The sequence below is a fragment of the Narcine bancroftii genome, chromosome 1 (genome assembly GCF_036971445.1).
Source record: "Narcine bancroftii isolate sNarBan1 chromosome 1, sNarBan1.hap1, whole genome shotgun sequence".
NCBI lineage: Eukaryota > Metazoa > Chordata > Chondrichthyes > Torpediniformes > Narcinidae > Narcine > Narcine bancroftii.
Window position 1 is genome coordinate 213,919,887 of NC_091469.1, and position 23,335 is coordinate 213,943,221.

The 23,335-nt window shown below is 38.5% G+C and overlaps 1 protein-coding gene across 3 annotated transcripts in view; it reads right to left on the reverse strand.

Annotated features, from left to right (window-relative positions):
• LOC138739008 (UDP-glucuronosyltransferase 2A1-like) overlaps positions 1–23,335 on the reverse strand; it is a 79,098-nt gene that overhangs the window by 25,692 nt on the left and 30,071 nt on the right. For 2 of the 3 annotated variants that reach the window (XM_069890339.1, XM_069890330.1), the window contains 3 exons: positions 15,631–15,779; positions 10,637–10,768; positions 9,166–9,253 (listed from right to left, as the gene is read on the reverse strand). In XM_069890339.1, coding sequence (XP_069746440.1) covers positions 9,166–9,253; positions 10,637–10,768; positions 15,631–15,779 — 369 coding nt within the window. The remainder of the gene's footprint in view (positions 1–9,165; positions 9,254–10,636; positions 10,769–15,630; positions 15,780–23,335) is intronic. The other variant, XM_069890348.1, reaches the window with a different exon arrangement.

A 23,335-nucleotide genomic window follows, 5' to 3' on the forward strand; every position in this document is an offset into this window, starting at 1 on the left:
GCCCTGACATCTCGTCAGCGTCTGTCATTAAGGTGCTTGACAGAATTTTCAGCATTTTTGGTTTTCCCAATTACATTCATACAGATAGAGGCTCAGCATTCATGAGCGCTGAGCTGCGCCAAACCCTGCTACGAAAAGGGATTGCCACAAGCCGCACCACAAGCTACAACCCACAGGGCAATGGGCAGGTCGAAAGGGCTAACGCTACAGTCTGGAAGACTTAACTTTGCTTTAAAGACACATGGTTACCCTGTTACCCGGTGGCAGGAGGTGCTGCCTGAGGCGCTACATTCTATTCGGTCTTTATCGTGTACTGCAATAAATCAAACACCTCATGAACATATGTTTGCTTTTCCTAGGAAATCAGGAACTGTGATGAACTGGCCAGTCTGTTTATCTGAGCCTGGAACATGCTGCTAAAGAGCCACGCTCGGATGTGTAAAACAGACCCTCTAGTCCAATTAGTTCAGCTACTGCATACTAACCCCAATTATACTCATGTTAAATTCCCAGACGGGAGCACTGACACTGTACCCCTATGAGATCTGGCCCCGCCTGGTTCGCCCCTTCCTCACACCCCTACTCAAAGTGAGTCTGAGAGGTTGGACTCACCCCCACCCCCCCAGCCTGTGACCCCTTTTAAGCATTCAGATGGCTATGCTGAGGCTCCACTGCCTCTCGCTGGCGATTCTGGAGTGGGTCTAGACGTCCAACCTTCCCACACTACAGATCCAGGACCTGTATCAGTTCCCAAGGTTGCAAAGTATACAAGGCCTGCACCGGCTCCTCTGAGAAAGTCAACTAGAATTTGTAAACAACCTGAGAGGCTGCAGCATTTATAATACTTCTCATTATATTTTGATTGCTTTGCTAGTTACTGGCGTAATTTGGTTGTCAGATAATTCTCAATGCCAAATATGGTATCCATGTATTTCTTGCTTAACTTTTACCTTGCAACTGTCCTTTTGATTTTAACCCTTCTTCTGTCAGGGCAAGAATGTGGTGAATCTCTGCTAAGCTGCCTGTCTCCCCTCTGGCAAGCCTTGCTGTACTAACATTGGCTGTGCATTATCTCTACCATTAAAGACACTCCCCTTGGGTATAACCGTGTACGCACCCATTGTCTTTCATTATTATACCATACGTTTCTGCTAATAAAAGCCAAGAATATTGTTTGACTGCATCGTCTTTGTCTACTTCATCAATTGGCCCTACAGCCACTTTGTTCTGCCTCTTTGGATTCTTTGTGGCACGTTAAGTAGCACCTTTCACACTGAGTTGGGATGAATCTTGAGGCCAGGTAGCAAGAGCCGTGTCCACACCAGTCAAGGGGTGGGGGCATGTAATCATCTTGATCCTAACTGTTGAATGTGTATATTCATGTAATTTCCCCCAGTCTTCTGTTGGCTCCTCCTTTGTTATCTGAAGTGTACATTTATCCCTTAGGTATTGTGTGTGTATGTATGTAGAGGTTTGCCCAACATATTGTTCCTGTTGCCCCGTTTGCATCCCCGAAATAAACATGTGCTTTGTACCCCAACTTTGGTTTGGTTCTTAACCTGTGGGACGCACCAGAATCCAAAGAGCATGGTTGTTTGAATCACAGGTATGTAGTTTTGGAGCAAATTAGTTCACACTGAGACATTGTTGGACTCTACTTGTTTCTTTCACTCTTCTCAATCACCACAGCTAACCTCCATTGCTCGCTGTGGCACACCCTGCCATGATATGTTTTGGCAGTTATGGCAGCCATATTTACAAATACAGGGTTGAATGATTTAGTCACTCAAACTACTTTCTTCTCCCATGTTTGAGATCTAGGTTTAAAAAAAAGAACTGGACTTTCTGAACTGGAATCTGAATCCCAACAGTTCTTTTTTCTTTCTTTCTTCTATCTTTTCTTTTTCTTCATTCTATTATTTATTATTTATTTGTTCATGAAGGTTTTTGTTTGGGGAGGAGGGATGGGGTCTTTCTGTTTTGGAAATTTGAACAATCTGTATCAATGATTCCTTTTCATTTATTTTATATATTTGTGATGGTTAATCCTTGATCAAAAAAACTAAAATAAAATATTAAAAAAAAAGAATTCTCTTGCCTCAGAGACATCTCTGCGCTGGCACCTGGGAGGGAACATACCATCCGAGAGCCTCTATCCTTTATTTTTTTAAAAATATTTCACACTGTGAACCATAACAATCAATATACGTACAAATATTTCCCTCTTAAATATACACAGTGGCATTTTCTCCTCTTTCCCCCCCACCTTCCCTCCCCCCTTCCCACCCCCCTCCAAACCCACCAAACGTTCAACATATAAAATACAATAGACCCATTAAACAATGTCATCACACAATGAAATAAACAAGAAAATTGTGTCATCTACTTTTACAAACTGGATCATTTTTTCTTCTTCTCATTCTATCATTTTAGGGGTTGAAGGTCCGAGGCAAGTGCTCTCTGTTATTTTCCATGTATGGTTCCCTAATTTGTTCAAATAATGTGACTTTATTTTTTTAATTATATGTAATTTTTTCTAATGGAATATATTTATTCATTTCCATGAACCATTGCTGTATTCTCAAGCTCTCTTCCATTTTCCAAGTTGATATTATACATTTTTTTGCTTCTGCTAAGGCTATAATAATAAATCTTTTTTGCGCTTCATCCAGTTTAAGGCCTAATTCTTTACTTATATTACTTAGAAGAAAGATCTCTGGATTTTTTGGTAAGTTGCTTTTTGTGATTTTATTTAATACCTGATTTAGATCTTCCCAAAACTTTTTCATTTTCTCGCATGCCCAAATTGCATGTACTCTTGTTCCCATTACCTTCTTACAGTGAAAACATCTATCTGATACTGTTGGATCCCATTCTTTTAACTTTTGGGGCATGATATATAACCTGTGTAACCAATTATACTATTTCATGCATAACGTTGTGTTTATTATATTCTTCATCGTTCCAGAGCATAACTTTTCCCATGTTTCATTTTTTATCTTTATGTTTAAATCTTTTTCCCACTTTTGTTTGGGTTTATAGCTTATTTCATCATTTTCCTTCTCTTGCAGCTTGATGTACATGTTCATTATAAATCTTTTTATTATCATTGTTTCTGTAATCACATATTTAAAGCTGCTTCCTTCTGGTAATCTCAGTCTGTTTCCCAATTTATCCTTTAAGTAGGCTTTCAGTTGATCATCTGCAAACATTGTACCATGGGTTATTCCATATTTGTACTTCATTTGTTCAAATGTTAATAAATTATTTCCTAAAAAACAATTTTCTATTCTTTTAATTCCTTTTCTCTTCCATTCTCTAAAAGAAAGGTTATCTATCGTGAAAGGGTTAGGCTGATTTTGCCTCAATAATAATTTTGGTAGTTGGTAATTTGTTTTTTTTCCTTTCTAAGTGAGTATATATTGAGTAAATGATGCAGTACTGGTGAGCTTTTATTTTGCACCAGCTTTTCATCCCACTTATAAAGTACATGTTCTGGTACCTTCTCCACTATTTTATCTAGCTCTATCTTAGTCCAATCTGGTTTTTCCCTTGTCTGGTAAAAATCTGATAAATACCTTAATTGTGCTGCTCTATAATAATTTTTAAAGTTTGGTAACTGCGAACCACCTTGGTTGTACCACTCTGTTAATTTATCTAACTCTATCCTCAGTTTCCCCCCTTTCCATAAAAATTTCCTTATTATTCTCTTTAGTTCATTGAAGAATTTCTCTGTTAAGGGAATTGGTAACGATTGAAATAACTATTGTATCCTTGTGAAGACATTAATTTTTATGCAATTTACCCTCCCTTTCAACGTTAGTGGTAATTCTTTCCAATGTTCTAAGTTGAGTAATTTCTTCATTAATGGCTGATAATTTAATTTGTACAGGTGTCTTAAATTATTATCTAATCTAATACCTAGGTATCGGATTGCTTGTGTTTGCCATTTAAATAGTGATTCTTTTTTAAGTTCTGTGTAATCCGCATTACTCATTGGCATCGCTTCACTTTTATTTACGTTGATCTTGTACCCCGATGTTTCTCCATATTCTTTCAATTTCTTATGTAATTCTTTTATTGATAATTCTGGTTCTTTTAAGTATTCTATGATGTCAGCTGCAAATAAACGATTTTATACTCCTTCTCCTTTATTTTTATCCCTTTTATTTTATTTTCTGTTCTTATCAGTTCTGCCAATGGTTCTATTGCTAAAGCGAACAGTGTGGGAGATAGTGGACATCCCTGCCTAGTTGACCTACTTAATTTAAATTGGTTCGATGCATATCCATTTACTGTCACCTTCGCCAATGGTCCATTATATAATGCTTTAATCCAATTAATATATTTTTCTGGTAGATTGAACCTCTGTAATACTTTGAATAAATATTTCCATTTTACCCTGTCGAAGGCTTTTTCTGTGTCTAAAGCAATAGCCACTGTTGGCATCTTATTTCCTTGAACTGCATGAATTAAATTAATAAATTTACAGACATTATCCGCCGTTCGTCTTTTCTTAATAAATTCAGTTTGATCTTGTTTTACTATTTTTGGTACACAGTCAGGCAATCTGTTTGCTAATAATTTTGCTATTATCTTATAATCTGAATTAAGTAGCGATATTGGTCTATATGATGCTGGTATTAGTGGATCCTTCCCCGTCTTGGGTATTACTGTAATTATTGCTGTCTTACATAAATCTGACAAGTTTTGTGTTTCTTCTATCTGGTTCATTACTTCCAGGAGAGGAGGAATGAATAACTCTTTAAATGTTTTATAGAATTCTATTGGGAATCCATCCTCTCCAGGCATTTTATTGTTTGGCAGCTTTTTTAATCTATCCTGTACTTCCTCTATTTCAAATGGTTTTGTCAGTTTGTTTTGCTCCTCTTATTGCAATTTCGTCAGTTCAATTTTATTTAAAAACTCTTCTATTTTATCATCTTTCTGCTCATTCTCAGTTTGGTAAAATTGTTCATAAAATTCATTAAAGTTCTCATTAATCTCCATTGGATTATATGTAATTTGTTTGTCCTTTTTCCTTGATGCTAATACAGTTATTTTAGCTTGTTCTGTTTTAAGCTGCCAGGCTAATATTTTGTCTTTTTTCTCCTAGCTCATTTTACTTTTGCTTCATTTTTATTATGTTCTTCTCCACCTTGTATGTTTGCAAAGTTTCGTATTTTATATTTTTTTGTCTGCCAGTTCTCTTCTTTTTGTTATAACTTCTTTTGTTGCTAGTTCTTTTTCTGTACTTACTCTCTCCCTTTCCAACTGTTTTATTTCCCGATTGTAGTCCTTTTTCATCTTAGTTACATAACTTATTATCTGCCCTCTAATGAAGGCTTTCATTGCGTCCCATAATATAAATTTGTCTTTCACTGATTCCATATTTATTTCAAAGTACATTTTAATTTGGTGTTCAATAAATTCTCTAAATTCCTGTCTTTTAAGTAGCATGGAGTTTAATCTCCATCTATACGTTCTTGGTGGGATGTCCTCCAGTTCTATTGCTAATAACAAGGGTGAGTGATCAGATAGCAATCTAGCTTTATATTCAGTTTTCCTAACTCTCCTTTGAATATGGGCCGACAACAAAAACATATCAACCCTTGAGTATGTTTTATGCCTACTCGAATAATATGAGTATTCCTTCTCCCTTGGGTGCTGCCTCCTCCATATATCCATAAGTTTCATTTCCTGCATTGATTTAACCATAAATTTGGCCACTTTATTCTTTTTTCTAGTCTTTTGTCCAGTTTTATCCAACATTGGATTCAAATTAAGGTTAAAATCCTCTCCTATCAATATATTCCCCTGCGAATCTAGAATCTTCAAAAAAATATCTTGCATAAACTTTTGATCCTCTTCATTAGGTGCATATATATTGATCAAATTCCAGAATTCTGAATATATCTGACACTTTATCATTACATACCTCCCTGCTGGATCTATTATTTCCTCCTCTATTTTGATTGGTACATTTTTATTAATTAATATAGCTACTCCTCTGGCTTTTGAATTATATGATGCTGCCGCTACGTGTCCTACCCAGTCTCTCCTTAATTTGTTATGTTCCACTTCAGTTAGAAGTGTTTCCTGCATAAATGCTATGTCTATTTTTTCTTTTTTTCAGGAAATTTAATAGCCTTTTTCAATTAATTTGTTTATGTATTCCATTAATATTTAGAGTAATATAGTTCAACACGGCCATCTCATATTCTGTTTACACTTCATTTCAGCTTCCTCACCACCACCTTTCCCCTTACCCCATTTTCATCTCTCAGTTTTCCCTTTTTGAACTCAATGTATGACAACACTTTTAAAACATAATACTTCAACAACTCCCACATCTAAAATTCCCTTAACCCCAAATGCCCCCCCCCCACTCTGAGTTGCCCCTTGCCCCTTGCCAGACAACCACAACTCACCTCTCCATTTGGATTGCAAATCCGCTCGCAAGCGTCAACTGATTTCACAGTGACTGTTATTCTCTCCCACCCAACCCCCTCCAGAAAAACTTTTATCTTCACATATAACAAAGCTCACCCTCTTTTCCCCCCCTTACTTCCTTTCTTCCCTTTTCTTTCCCTTCTTTAGTTCTTACTTATACATTATTTTTACATCTTTATATGCATTTTGTCATCATTCATCGTTCTTGTTTCATCTCTCCTTCTGTCCTGCAGGCGTTCTGCAAATTCTCGTGCTTCCTCCGGATATGAGAACAGTCTGCTTTGCTCCCCCGGGATAAATATTTTAAGCACAGCTGGATATCTTAACATAAATCTATAACCTTTTTTCCATTGGATCGATTTTGCTGTATTAAACTCCTTCCACTTCTTTAAGAGTTCAAAACTTATGTCTGGATAAAAAAATATTTTTTGACCCTTGTATTCCAATGGTTTTTTGTCTTCTCTAATTTTATTCTTTGCCCTCTCCAGTATATTTTCTCTTGTGGTGTATCTCAGAAATTTTACGAAAACGGATCTTGGTATTGTTTTGCCTGTGGTTTTGAGGCTAGTGTTCTGTGTGCCCTTTCTATTCCCATTCCTTCCTGTATTTCTGGCATTCCCAGGACCTTTGGAATCCATTCTTTTATAAATTCTTTCATATTTGTGCCTTCTTCATCTTCCTTTAGGCCCACTATCTTTATGTTGTTTCGCCTACTATAGTTTTCCATTATATCAATCTTCTGAGCGAGCAACTCTTGTGCCTCTTTAACTTTTTTGTCACTTCCTTCCAATTTTTTTCTTAAGTCATTCACTTCCATTTCTACAGCCGTTTCTTTTTCTTCCACATTTTCTAATATTTTCCCTATTTCTGTCATGACCAGCTCTATTCTACGCAATTTTTCTTCTGTACTTTTTCTTTTCATTTCACTAAATTCTAATGTCAACCATTCATTAAATGCTCTAATTTGTACTTGAAAATTTTTAAAAATTTATATACTGTTCTTCTTGTATCTGTTTCTCTTCTGACTTTCTTGTTGAGTTGCTTGCCTCAATTTTCTGGGTTTCTTCTTGATTGGCTTCCTGCTGCTGGTGCTCTTCTTCTAGGCTAGTCATCTGTTGGGTCTCCTGTTGCTGTTGTTCTTTATATCACTTCCTTTCCTGTCACTTTCCTCTTCTTCCAGCTGAGAGCCCTGGTGTCGGGCATCCCTCAGCTGGTCACGCTGTGTTTGTTCGCTCCTCAGCTGTGCCCCTCTCCCATCGTTGTTCGCTTTTTCCTTAGTGTGCACACTCCGCATGTGCGAGGAGTCACGCATGTGCAGTTGCAAGCTTTTGTTTAACTCAGAGAGCTATTTTTGCAGTCCAGCAGGCGGGGTCGTCACCAACCTTGGAGAACAGGCTCTTTTCTCCATGACGGCTCCCTGTTTCTTCATGCAGGTAAGGCCTTCTCCTTTCTCTTTCATCGTCTTTTCTTCTTTTTTTCCCGTTGTTTTACTTTTTCCTTCTTGGGTGCCATTTTCTTTCTTTTCTCCACAACTTAACATTTATTTGTTATGTTTTGTGTTTCTTGAACTTTGTATTTTCTTCACTTTATTTCTTTTTTTCTAGACAAGGCTGTTATTCTCCTACCGGCCACTACTACATCACGTGACTCCGAGCCTCTATCCTTTCCACAGAATTACCTGTTTCCTCATCTCACCAATGAATCCCTTATCACTATTGCTCTCATCCCCTCTAACCTCCCCTTCTGAGCTACAAAGCCAGATTGTGCCAGAGATGTGGCTGCTGTGGGTTTTCCCTGGAAGGTCATCCTGCCTATTCGTATCCAAAACTGTACTTGATATTGAGGGGGAACAGCCACAAAGGTACTCTGCACTGATTGACATTCTTTCTTGACACTCTCTTGACACTCACCCAGCTAGCTGATCCTGCAACCTCATTGTTACTCATGTCAATCACCCCCTCAGTTTCCTGAATGATCTCGAGTGCATCCAGATCAAGTTCCCCAACATGGTCTGTGTGGAGGTGCAGATGGGTGCACTCTTGTAAGTTGCAGCCAATGACAAAATCTAACAAAGGAAAACCAAGTTCTTACCCCCCCCACCCTTCCCCCCACTGACATTCAGAGCCTTTCCCCACACCGAATCCCCTACCACCAACATCCTTGGATCATCACTGAGCAGGAACTGAACTGGAAAAGCCTGGACGACAGCAAGTCTTCCAGAACATGAATCCTGTGGAATGCGAGTCATTAACTCCTCATTCTCCACACCCTGAGCACCAACTGCAAGGGTCTCCCTCCCAACATTGCAGATATCCCCATCCTCAGATTCATAGGGCACCTCACCAAGACTCAAGGGAATGAGGTCTGGGCAATGAGACATTGGCTCAGCCAACAAAACCCACTTCCACTGAGCAACAGGTGGCAGAGACTGCTTGAAGAATCAATGAGCCCATTCCTACCATTTTTTTTGTGTTTGATCACTGCCCAATGATCTTATCCTGGAAACTGTGTCATTAGAGTGAAGAATAATCAGGTGAGCGGTAATCCAACCTCCAGTGGAAGAGCTCCCCAACATTCAATGGCTACTCCCACACACAGAGCAGAGGCTGCATTCATGGAACCCCTGTCCAGCAAGGAATCAAATCCCCTCTGACAGCTTTGAGCGAAGGAGGAGAGAATATTGGATGGAAAATTAAACCATCTCACTCTTACCAAGCAAGTCATTCTGAGGTAGCCAGTTGTACAGCTTCGTGTTAGATGCCAGTGTCTTTGGTGCTTCACCAGCGTATCTCCAAAGAACCTGAAAGATAGCAGTCCATAGGAAAAAAACAGAAAACCTTTTTAGGAAGTATCAGCTGAAAATTGCATATAACTTCCTGTAGACTTGTGTGGTACCTGCAACAGAGGACCACAAGTGTACCAGCTCCCAAGACACTTTCCCTCTGGAGCAATGGATGAGAGGCAAGCTATAAGATTATAACAGTTGAAGAGAGAGTGGACAGCCAGCACCTTTTCCTTGAACGACAATTACAAATACCAGAGGATATCTATTTAAAGTGAGTGGAGGAATGCTTAGGGGAGACATCAGAGAGAGTGAAAGGTGCCTGGACTGCATTACTGGCAGTGAAGGCTGGTACAATAGGGCATTCAAAAGATTGACGAGTGGATAGGTGCACAAAAGGTAAAGGCCTTTGGTTAAGAGGAAGGGAAGGGCTCAACTGGTGTGAAGTAGGATAACAAAAGTCACTGCAACATCATGGGTAGAAGAGCCTGGACTGTTCTGTTATGTCGTTATGTTTGATGTTTTTTATCTCGGGCCCAGTGGGTTAGCGTGGAACAAGTAATTAGAACACATCGATGTGGGAGGACGGGGAGAAATTTTCTAATGCAAGCTGAGAATGGTCAGGTTTTCCCACATGAATGTTATGTCAGAAGTAAAATACAAGCAGATGATGAAGATCTGAAATAAAAAAAGGAATTCTGCCAATACTCAGCAACAGTTACAGAGAGAGAAAAACTGAGGACCATCACTTCAACCAAAACTATTACATTCATGAAAGAATCACTTTCACATTTAATTAAGATTTGGCATTATATATTTATCTCAATTGACCAGAAAGATCTGGGGTATAGCTGTTAGAAAATTACTTTGAAGTTGAGTTAGCTCTGAATAGAGTTCTGGAAACATCCCCAGGACTGGATGAAGGGCACCTCACACCATGTGGGAGGTGGAGGAGAAATTGTAGAGATGCATGCTGAGTCATTTACATCACCGTTGTGCTTGGGTGAACTGCTAGAAGTCTGGAGGTGGCGAATGTTATACCATTATTTCACAAGAGAATCAAGGACAAGCCAAGGAACTACAGGTGTGTCCTTGACATCAGTGCTTGGAAAATTACTGGATAGGATCTCCCAACATTTGGATGGTCAGAGACTGATTCAAGGTAGTCAATGTGGATTCATTTGTGGCAGATCAAGTTGAATCAATTTTTGAAGTGACCAAGAGCGTTGATGAGGTCAGGCCAATGGGCGCAGGAGATATGTTCTGAAACAAGGCTTTGACAATGTCCTGTATGGCAGGTTCGTCTGGAAGGTTCACTAATGATCCTAGGTAAATTAACCCTATGGTTTGAAAGCAGTCCCAGTGGAAGGAGGCGGTGGGCAACAATAAAGAGAAACAAACCTTTTGTGGAATTTTCCCCAGCGCTTCAGCGATCAAGTTGGCTTTTTCATCTGTCAGGTTATTTATCATGGAACCCAGAGAGAACACCACAATCCCATGCTCGCCTGAACTCTGAACAAATTCTTCCATCTCCTGATAAACAACAGGCATCAGTTCACACAGCTCCTGCAGCCTTTGGCTCGTGAGGGAACAAACTTCACAATAAGACACAAATAAAACACAAAATTTTGTGGACGCCGTGGTTGAAGTAAAAACACAAAATGCTAGAGAAATTCAGCAGGTTAAACAGCATTTTGATGAAAGGCACAAGCCCAAAATGTCAGTCATGTATTTTTGCTTTTGGTCCATAAGGGACACTATTTGGCCTGCTGAGCTTCTCCAGCATTTTGTGTTTTTAACCAGAGAGGGATGCCCCATCCTCGCTCCCCAGAGAAGGGTGCCCCATCCTCGCTCCCCAGAGAGGGATGTCCCACTCCAACTCCCCAGAGAGGGCTGCCCCATCCCTGCTCCCCAGAGAGGCCTGTGCAGTCTCTACTCTCTTTTAATAGCTACTGTTGCAGAGAAGTTTCACCTGGTAGGGACTATCAATTGTGACAAGAGGTTGTATGGGCAAAGGTGTGGTTCTCTGACTGGGCTGAAGGAAGAACTGATAATCATGAGGGGTCTAGAGAGGTGGGCCATGTGACATGCTTTCTTATAAGCAGGATCTCCAACCAAAGTACGTTTAGGATAGGGAGGAAGATACATCAGTCACTGTCTGGGCAAAAATCACTACTGTAACTATATAACTGATTATAGCACAGAAACAAGCCAGTTCAGCCCTTCTAGTCCATGCTGAACAATTTCTCCCACCTAGAACCATTGACCTGCATTTGCCCATAAACCTCCACATCTCTCCCATCCATATACCTGTCCAACTTTTCCTTTAATATTAACCTCGATCTTGCTTCTATCACCTCTGCTAGAAGTTCATTCCACACCCACACCACCTTCTGCATGAAGAAATTCCCCCTCATGTTGCCCCTCAACTTTTCCCCCTTTACTCTCAATCTATGCCTCTCCCCCACTCTCATTGGAAAAAGCCTGTCCACATTGACTTTATCCGTCCCCCATACAATTTTGAATACCTCTATCAAATCACCCCTCAATCTTCTACACTCCAGGGAATAAAGTCCCAGCCTGCTCAACTTTTCCCTTGTAACTCAAACCCTGAAACTCCGGGAACATTCTCGTAAACCTCCTCTCTCTCTCTCTCTCTCTCTCTCTCTCTCTCCTCTCTCTATCTCTATATATACAGTTTATATCATTCCTGTAATTCAGCAATCAAAACTGCGCACAATATTCCAAATTTGGCCTCACCAATGACTTATCCAACTTCAACATAAGATCCCAACTCCTGTGTTCTATACTATGATTTATGAAAGTCAACATACCAAATTCCTTCCTCACCTCCCTATCCACATGTGATTCAACTTTCAGAGAATTATGTACCATGACTTCTAAATCCCTTTGTTCCACTGAACTCCTCAATTGTCTACCATTTAACATGTCCTATTTTGATTAGACCTACCAAAATGTAGCACTTCACATTTATCATTATTAAACTTCATTTGCCATCTTCCAGCCCACTCTTCTAACCATCCTACATCACCCTGAAAGCTTTGATAATCTTCCTCACTGTGCACAACACTGCCAACCATTGTATCACCCACAAATTTACTATTTGTGATAGTACAGATTCTATCACCAATGTGTATATGTACATTTGTAAAGATGGTAGGGTAGGATGACTGTGATTGGCTGAGAGTGTAGCCATACCTACTGGCAGGTCTTAAAGGATTGCTCCTAGCCAGACCAGGTCATTCTGGACTGCTTGACCTTCTTGTGATATGCTCCAGTCTTTTAGTTAATAAAAACCTTGGTTTGGATCAACAAGTCTTTGGTTCTTTCGACGCGCACTGCACTATCTAATTTGCCACCCTATCATCTAGATCGTTAATGCATATGACAAACAGCAGTGGACCCAGAACTTCACATGTCACCAGCCTCTAATTTGACAGACATTTTCCACCACTACTCTCTGGCATCTCCCATCCAACCATTGTTGCTTTTATTTCACTACTTCATCATTAATCCCTAATGTTTCCACCTTCCTTACTAACCTTTGAAGGGGAACTTTCTCAAAAGCCTTAGTAAAGTCCAAATAGACAACATCCACTGTCTTCCCCTCATCAATATTTTTAGAAACCTCCTCGAAAAACTGTAAGATTTGTTGAGTATGATCTGCCCTGTTCAAAACCATGCTGCCTACTTCAAATCAATTCCTGTTTTTCCAAATAATTGTATATACCATCTTTAAGAACACTTTCCATTAATTTACCCACTACTAATGTCAGACTTACAGGCCTATAATTATCAGGTTTACTTTTGAATGCTTTTCTTGAACAGAGAAACAACATGAGACACCCTCCAGTCCTCTGGCACTTCACTCAAGGCCAGTGACATTTTCAATATTTCCATCAATGCTCCCACTATTTGTTCACTAACCTCCCTCAGGGTCCTAATGAATATTTTGTCAGGACCCAGAGATATATCCACCTTTTTTTTTTATATATCCAACGCTACTTCCTCATTAATCCTTATATTATCCATGACCTCCCTATCATATTTCTTCACTACAACTGGCTCAATATTCTTTTCCTTAGTGAATACTGAAGAAAAAATTCTTTTAAAATTTCACCCATCTCCTCTGGCTTCTCACAGAGCCTATCCCACTCATCTTTAAGGGGCCCAATTTAACCCCTCGCTATTCTTTTACTTTAAATGTACCTATAGAGGCTGTTTGGATTAATTTTTAAACTTTCCCTGCCAAAGCAACTTCACATCTCATTTTAGCCTTTAATTTTTTTCCTAAGGTTTTTAAAAAAAAAATCTCCTTATATTCCTCAAGCAATTCACCTATTCCCTGCTGTTTATATCTATTGTACACATCCTCAATTCCACCCAAATAGCCTCTCTCGATGATCCCACCAAACCATCCTGCCACAGCCCTGCTGTAAAGTTCTCTCTAATAAGAAATTCAGTTCCTACACCTTTTACCCTCTTTTCTGTCATGCCCAAAACAACTGAATCCTTGAATAATTAACTGCCAAAAATACCCTACCTGCAACCAAGTTTCACTGATGGCCACACTATCATATTTCCATGGGGCTGTCCATGTCTTAAACTCATCTTCCTTATTTACAATGTTCCTTGCATTAAAATATATGCACTTGAGAGACTGTTCTCTACAAATACTCCTTTGGTTACCATCTACTTTTACCACTTTCCATCCTTTATTAATTTTTACATTCTGTCCCCTCCATTCCTTCCAGTCTAGATGTTCTTCCCCCTCCTCCCCATTAATATCCATACTCTCATTCTGATTCCCACCCCCTACCAAACTCATTTAAACCCTCCCCAACAGCTCTAGCAAACCTGCCCACAGGATATTGGTCTCCCTCCAGTTCAAGTGCAGCCCGTCCCTTTTGTATAGGTCAGACTTGCCCCAAAAGAGATCCCAATGATCCAGAAGTCTAAACCTCTGCCCCTGCACCAGCTCCTGAGCCACAAATTCATCCTCCACAACTTTCTATTTCTACCCTCGCTAGCATGTGGCACAGGCAGCAATCCTGAAACTGCCATTCTTGAGGTCCTGCTTTTCAACTTCTTTCCTAACTCTATATAATCCTTCTTCAGGACCTCATCTCACTTCTAACCATGACTTCTGGCTGCTCGCCCTCCCCCTCCAGAATGCCGTGTACTCAATCAGACACATCCCTGACCCTGGCTCCTGGGAAGCAACATACCAACCAGGTGCCCTGATCTCATCCAGCAAACCTCTTATCTGCTCCTCTCACCAGCAAGTCCCCATCTACAAGAGCCCTTCTCTTTCCCCCCCTTACCTTCTAAGCCAATGGGTCCAGCCCCTGTGCCAGAGACCTGACCATTGTGACGTCCCCTGTAGATCATCTCTCCCCCCCTCCCCCCAATAGTACCCAAAGTAGAATACTTGTTGTTGAGGTGAATAGCCACAGGAATACTCCCACCCACTTTCCTCACAGTCACCCAGCTCCCTGACTCCTGTCTGCTAAAGGTGACTGCCTCCCCATAACTCCCATCTATCACTGCCTCTGGCTCCATCAGTTCATCCAGCTGCAACTCCAGTTCCCTAACATATTTTTCCATGAGTTGCAGCTGGATGCAACTTTTGCAGGTGTAGTCATTAACATCATTTGTATTGTCCCTGACCTCCCACATCCTGCAATTAGAGCACAGGATCACCCCAACTGCCTCCAACACCTGCCTCTTTATTTAAATTAGAGTAATTAAAGATAAACTCAAAACAGACTTACCAAAACACGATTTTCCATCTGGGCATACTCCAACTGGATAGTATTAACATCGACTTCTCTGGTTTCTCCTAGCCCAATCTCCATTCTCCTTGCCTTCCCTCTCCTTTTGCCCTCTTTCTCCACCCCCATCTCTCTCTAGTCACAGTCCCATCCCCCCTCCCCTTGCTTATGATGTGCCCTTCCTCTCTTATCTACCTATTACTTACTGACTTTGGGACCGTGGTACTCTGCCTACCATTTTATTCGGGCACCTGCTGAATTTTTCCATTCCCGGATGAAGTGTTCAAGCCTGAAGTGTTGATTAGTTATGAAAGGTTAATATTCACAGTTGCAGTTGTCTCTGCTTCCTTCACAGACTCCTGCAATGTTTCCACTATGTTTATCTTTATTTCAGAAATAATTCAGGATCATAGTCCACTCCTTTTCCATCCGAACTTTACTAATGAATGAATAATCTCTTTAAGATGGAAGTGATCTGAAGAGTGTCAGATATCTGCACCAATGATACATAGGAATATATTCTGAATCAACCCACAGAAACACTGTATTATCTTTTGTTGTTTTATGATGTAAACATTATTCTGTTTTTGTCTGGATTACCTGAGGCAAGGGCTTTGATGGTTGGCAGTGAAGACCTCCGACAAACACAAAATTGGGCAGAAGTGGGCGAGGAAATTCGAAGTCCCAATACGTCCGAATCAGCCAAATGTCCGCCTTGCCCATGACCTCACAGAGAGTTGTTGGTTCACCTGATGTAAACAAACATGGACAGATGGAAGGTTTTATTGTTTTTGAGAATCCAGTTATTAATTCATAATTGCAATAAAACTCAACAATTTTCACCAGTTTCTCCATACAGCAGGGTCTAAATGTTGAAGGCCATGAAGATTGATCCACTTGAAGACTTCTCCAGCCCAACCTACTCCTTCTCTAATCATCATCTGCACCCTTTGGAGCTAATGACCTGCTCCATAATTCCTCCCCCATATGAGGTTCTGATTCCCGTAACTCCCTCTCACCTGTTTCTTCTTGTATTCGTAAGTGTGAGTTCTTAGACAACACATCGATGAAGGAAAAGGTTCATTACTTTAAAGTTGATGTAAACGGCACCATGAGGCATGCCATGAGGCTGCAAGCCTCCATTACAGATAACATACTGCTATCTGTTATCCTGCTCTGTGTCAGCCCCTGGTGGCAGCCAAGTATAATAAAATGGTAACTATAATCAAGGCCTTGCAAGGGGCTATGCAAACATGATCACTACCATTACATCTCCCTTTCTTAAAATAAAAGTAGCTTACTTTTAACTAACATGTTTTCTTTGTATAACTCTGCACTTTTAACTTCAACATTTTCAATATTATCAATGTTGTTAACATTTTTTGAACTTGTTTTGTGTGTTCATATTTACATACACTAAAATGTGAAGAGTGAATAAGATCGCACTACTTCATTCTATTACAGGAGTCTTTAAATTTGCTCTATGAGTCTCTTAGGAGGATTCATGTGTCTTGACAATCTCCTGATTGATTTTCCTTGGATCTGAGTTGTTGCCTCAGATGACGTCTTCTCAGATGTGCATTCAGATTGTTCAACAGTATTCGTTTTTCCATCTACTGTGGCTGGTCCCATTTGAAGATTGTGACGATTTCTTTGCAGAACAGCACCTTCATCTGTCTGAATGGTGTACGATCTTGGCTGGACTTCACTAAGGACAGTTCCCTTCTGAGTCCTTAAGTTTGTTTTGTATTAATGTTTGTATGTATTTTGATTGATATGGTTCACAGAATGAAATAAAATGTTTGTTTTGTCTTTTAGCCTTCCTTGGTCACCAGTGTAGAATTCCGGTAGGTTTTTTTGTTCCTACGTCAAAGTAATACTTTTGTGAGGAGTCACGTGATGGAGTAGTGGCCGGACAGTGAACTCCAGCCCTCTCCAGAAAAGTCGGGATAAACAAAGGAAAACACAAAGGCACAGAAATAAAAGTTAAAGAAAAGTGAGTATAAAGATGGAAAGAAGATGGCGACAAAAAAAGAAAAATCGAAAGCAACGGTAAGAAGAGAGGAAGAGAAGACAACGGAGGAAGAAGGTGAAGGCCTTACCTGTTCAAAGAGGCCCGCTGTGGAGAGAGAAACCCGCTCCCTCAGGTCGGTAGATAATGGACTACAAAAATGGCTCGCTGAGCCGAGTAAAAGTGTGCAACCGCGCATGAAAAAAAACACACCGACGGGAGGGGGGACCAGCTGGGGAGTCGATCTCCACAGCCGGCAATGACAGCTGCAGAACACCTGCAGCAAGAAGAGATCACAGAAGACAATGGAAACAAGAAAGAAGAGAAGAAAAGGGCAACAAAGAAACAACAGATGGCCAACCCAGAGGAAGAAGAAGAGGAAGAGGAAGAGTACAGTGAAATACAAGAAGAAAAGAAAGGCAAGATAAAGGAGGTACTTTCTCTTATTAAAGGATACATGGAGTCATTTAAAGAATGGCAAACACAGGAATTTAATGATTTAAGAAAAAGAATAAACAACACAGAAGAGAAAATGAATAAAATAGATATGACCTTAACAGAAATGGGAAAGAAAATGGACAAGATGGAAGAGCGGGCAGTAGCAGCAGAAATGGAGGTAGAAGACTTAAAAAAGAAATTGGAGGAATCTAATAAAAAAGCGATAGAGGCACAAGAACTGTTAGCTCAAAAAATTATAACAGAAGAAATAACATAAAGATAGTGGGCCTTAAGGAAGATGAAGAAAGCAAGAATATGAGGGAATTTATAAAAGATTGGATCCCTAAGACCCTAGGATGTCCAGAACTACAGCAAGAAATGGAAATAGAAAGGGCACATAGAGCATTGGCCTCTAAACCACAACCACAACAAAAACCAAGATCTATTGTAGTAAAATTCCTAAGATATACTACAAGAGAAAAGGTACTGGAGAAGACAATGGAAAAAGTAAGAGAGGGCAACAAACCACTGGAGTATAAAGGGCAAAAAATCTTCATTTATCCAGATATAAGTTTTGAACTCCTAAAGAAGAGAAAGGAGATTTTATGGAAGAAAGGGTATAAATTTATACTAAAGCATCCAGCGGTATTGAAAATATTTATTCCAGAACAACAAAACAGACTATTCTCGGATCCAGAAGAAGCACGAAAATTTGCAGAACAATTACAAAAATAGACTGAGGGATGAAGACGGGTAATGAGAGTAAAAATGATCACGATTGATATGTATGTGGATAAAGAGGTATAAGAGTGAATAGATAAAATGTGCATACGTGAAGGTATCTGTACTTAGAGGAAAATATAGAGAGTATAGACAAGAATGAATAAGGGAAGGTAATGGAATAGAGAGAATAAGGAGGGAATTAAAAGAGTGACCTTTGTTACATATGAAAAGTGAAATCTTTTCTGGGGAGGGCTGGGTGGGGAGAAATAGCGGTCACTGCAAAATCAGTTGACGCTTGCGAGAGAATTCGCAAACCCAAATGGAGAGGGGAGATGTGGTTGTCCAACAAGGGATAAAGGACAACTCAGGAGGGGAAGGGGAGATTGGGGATAAAGAAGATATAAATAGAAGAATAAGGAAAATCTTGGATGTTGTAGGAATGTTGTCTTATAAAGAGTTGAAAATAAGAAAACAGAAATGGAAAAGGAGGAAAGGTAATGATGGAAAAACGGAAGGAGAAGATAAACAAAGTATAAAATGGCTACGCTGAACTATATGACTTTAAATATTAATGGAATACATAACCAAATTAAAAGGAAGAAACTACTAAATTTACTGAAAAAGGAAAAAATTGATATAGCATTTGTCCAAGAAACACACTTAACTGAATTGGAGCACAAGAAATTAAAGAGAGATTGGGTAGGACATGTAACAGCAGCATCGTATAATTCAAAAGCAAGAGGAGTGGCTATATTAATTAGCAAAAATGTGCCATTTAAAATAGAAGAGGAAATAATAGATCCAGCAGGGAGATATGTTATGATAAAATGTCAGATATATTTGGAGTTTTGGAATCTACTTAATGTATATTCACCTAACGAAGAAGATCTAAAGTTTATGCAAGATATCTTTTTGAAGGTAGCTAATACGCAAGGGAACATACTAATAGGAGGGGATTTCAACCTGAATTTGGATCCAAATATGGATAAAACAGGGAAAAAAATTAACAGGAAGAACAAAGTAACCAAATTTATAATTAAATCAATGCAAGAAATGAAACTTTTGGATATATGGAGGAAACAAAACCCAAAAGAAAAGGAATACTCATACTACTCGGCTAGACATAAAACATACTCAAGAATAGACCTATTTTTGTTATCAGCTAGTATGCAGGATAGAGTAAGAAAAACAGAATATAAAGCGAGAATACTATCGGACCATTCACCCTTAATATTGACAGTAAAGCTAGAGGACATCCCTCCAAGAATCTATAGATGGAGATTAAACCCCATGCTACTTAAAAGACAGGATTTTAGAGAATTTATTGAAAAACAATTAAAAATGTATTTTGAAGTAAATACGGAATCAGTGGAAGATAAGTTTATACTATGGGACGCAATGAAAGCATTCATTAGAGGGCAAATAATAAGCTATGTAACCAAGATGAAGAAGGACTATAATCAGGAAACAGAGCAGTTGGAAAGGGAAATAGTAAACATAGAAAAAAAATTAGCAATGAAGGAAGATACAACTAAAAGAAGAGAATTGGCGGATAAAAAAATAAAATATGAAACATTACAAACATATAAGGTAGAGAAGAATATAATGAAGACAAAACAGAAATATTATGAACTAGGGGAAAAAACGCACAAAATCCTAGCATGGCAGCTTAAGACAGAACAAGCTAAGAAAATGGTATTTAAAAGACAAACAAATTACATATAATCCAAAAGAAATTAAGGAAAACTTTAGAGAATTCTATGAACAATTATACCGAACTGAAAACGAAGGGAAAGAAGGGAAAATAGAGGAATTTTTGACTAAAATTGAACTACCAAAACTACAAATAGAGGAACAAAATAAATTAACAGAACCATTTGGAATAGTAGAAATACAAGAGATAATAAAAAAAATTACCAAATAATAAGACACCAGGAGAGGATGGATTTCCAATAGAATTCTACGAAACATTTAAAGACTTATTAATACCGCCCTTCCTGGATGTAATCAACCAGATTGATGAAACACAAAGCTTACCAGATTCATGTAAAACAGCAATAATTACAGTAATACTAAAACAAGGGAAAGATCCACTCTTACCAGCATCATATAGACCAATATCTTTGCTAAACACAGACTATAAGATAATAGCTAAACTATTAGCAAACAGATTAGCAGAACAGGAAACGAAAATGGTAAATTTAGACCAAACTGGATTTATCAAAAAAAGACGCACAACAGACAATATTTGTAAATTTATTAACTTAATTCATGCAGTAGAAGGAAATAAAGCACCTGCAGTAGCAGTTGCTTTAGACGCAGAGAAGGCCTTCGACAGAGTAGAATGGAATTATTTGTTCAAAGTATTGCAAAAATTCAGTTTACCGGAGAAGTATATTAATTGGATTAAAGCATTATATAAGGCACCGTTAGCGAAAGTGACAGTAAATGGACATGTATCAAAGCAATTTAACTTAAGCAGGTCAACGCGGCAGGGATGCCCACTATCACCTTTATTGTTTGCGCTAGCTATAGAACCACTAGCAGAATTGATAAGAATAGATAATAATATAAAAGGAATAAAAATAAAAGACAGGGAATATAAAATCAGTCTATTTGCGGATGATGTTATAGTGTACTTAACAGAACCAGAACTATCAATAAAAGAATTATATAAGAAATTGAAGGAATATGGAGAAGTGTCGGGTTACAAGATAAACGTAAATAAAAGTGAAGCAATGCCTATGAATAATGCGGATTTCTCAAAATTTAAGAAGGAATCTCCATTCAGATGGCAAATGCAGGCAATAAGATACCTAGGTGTACAAATAAACAAAAATCTAGGCCAATTATATAAACTCAATTATAATCCACTAATGAAAAAATTACAGGACGACTTAGAGCATTGGAAAGATCTACCACTAACACTGATAGGAAGGATAAACTGTATTAAAATGAACATTTTTCCAAGGATATTATACTTATTTCAGGCACTGCCAATACAACTGACAGAAAAATTCTTCAAAGAGTTAAAGAAAATAATAAGGAAATTTTTATGGAGAGGGGGGAAACCGAGGATAGCACTAGATAAATTGACAGAATGGTATAAACAAGGAGGCTTACAATTGCCAAACTTTAAAAATTATTATAGAGCCGCACAATTAAGATACCTATCAGATTTTTATCAAACAAGGGAAAAACCAGACTGGACGAGATTAGAATTAGATAAAATAGGGGAAAAGATATCTGAACACATATTATATAAATGGGACGAAAAATTGATACAACATAGAACTTCTCCAGTATTACATCATCTCCTCAATATTTGGAAGAAGATCAATGTAGAAAGAAATAAAACAAATTATCAATTACAAAACTAATATTGACGCAAAATAAGCGACTCCCTTTTACAATAGACAACCTTTCCTTTAGAGAATGGGAAAAAAAAGGGATTAAAAGAATAGAAAATTGTTTTTCAGGAAGTAGATTCTTATCCTTTGAACAAATGAGAGATAAGTACAATATAACTGGAGATACAGCGCTGGCATATTACCAACTGAGATCCTACTTGAAGGATAAATTAGGAAGCAATCTGAGTTTACCAGAGGGAAGTAACCTTGAATATGTGATTACAGATACAATGTTAATCAAAAGATTTATAACAAATATGTATATTAAACTGCAAGAAAAGGAGAATGAGGAAACAAATGGTAAAACTAAACAAAAATGGGAACAAGATTTAAATATAAAGATAAAAAAGGAAACATGGGAGAAATTATGTTCTGGAACGATGAGAAATACAATAAATACGAGGCTACGTATGATACAATATAATTGGTTACACAGACTATACATTACACCGCAAAAGTTAAATAAATGGGACCCAACAGTATCTGATAGATGTTTTCGATGTAAAAAAGAAATGGGAACAACAATTCATGCAATCTGGACATGTGAGAGAGTAGAAAAATTTTGGGATGATCTCAATCAGATATTAAATAAAATAACAGAAAACAATATACCAAAGAATCCAGAGATCTTTCTCCTAAGTAACATAAAAAACAAAGAATTTGGAATTGATTTGGAGGATGCACAAAAAAGATTTGTTAAGATAGCCCTAGCCGTAGCAAAAAAATGTATTATGTCAACCTGGAAATTGGAAGATAATTTGAAAATACAACAATGGTATATAGAAATGAATAAATGTATTCCATTAGAAAAAATAACATATAGTTTAAGAAATAATATTGAAATATTCGAACAAGTATGGGAGCCTTACATTAAATACAATAGCGAAAACCTACCGGGGACAAACATTACCTAAGTTGATGGAAGGAGAAGGAAAGAAAAGAATGGACTCAGTAGAATTTCTGGTGTATTTTTGTTGAATGACAACATTGTCTGACTGAATTAATGCAACCTAGATTGTATACCTAAAATGGATGAGAGGGGGTGGGTGTGGGGGGTGGCTTGGGAGGAGGGAGTGGGGGGAGAAAAAGTCACTGTAAATGTGTGAAAAAGAAAAAGTGTATATCATGGCTATTGTGATTTATGGTGTGAAAAATAAAAAATTTAAAAAAAAAGTAATACTTTTGCTTTTCTTTCTGTTGTTCATTGAACTTTTGTTTTTAGGAGGTTCTCCTGAATGGGTAGGTTTGATCTTAGCCTAGGTCCCATAAGGAGTTGTACTGGTGACATACCACACTTGAGCGGTGTTGTGTGATATACTAGCATACTCTGGTAGACGTCTGTTCCACTGTCTTTTGCCTTGTTTTCACTGTATGTACTGATTTTTCCACTGGACCATTGGACTGAGGAAAATGAGGACTTTACATGGTGTGTACAAAGTCCCTCTCTTTGGCAAACTGTTGGAACTTTAAATTGCAAAACTTTGCTTATCATGCCTTATCTAGAGAATATGGCTTTCATGCCTGTTATTACAGTGTCTGCAGTGATGGTGTTCAGTTTACACACATCTGGATACAGGGAGCAATAGTCTGTGACTACATGATAGTCCTTCCCTTGACATTCGAATAGGTCAGCATCTACCTTCTGGTGAAGTCTGCATTGTGCTGGGTGAGGCTATAGTAGTTCTGCAGGATTGCTTGCTTGATATTTCCGATATATTGTACA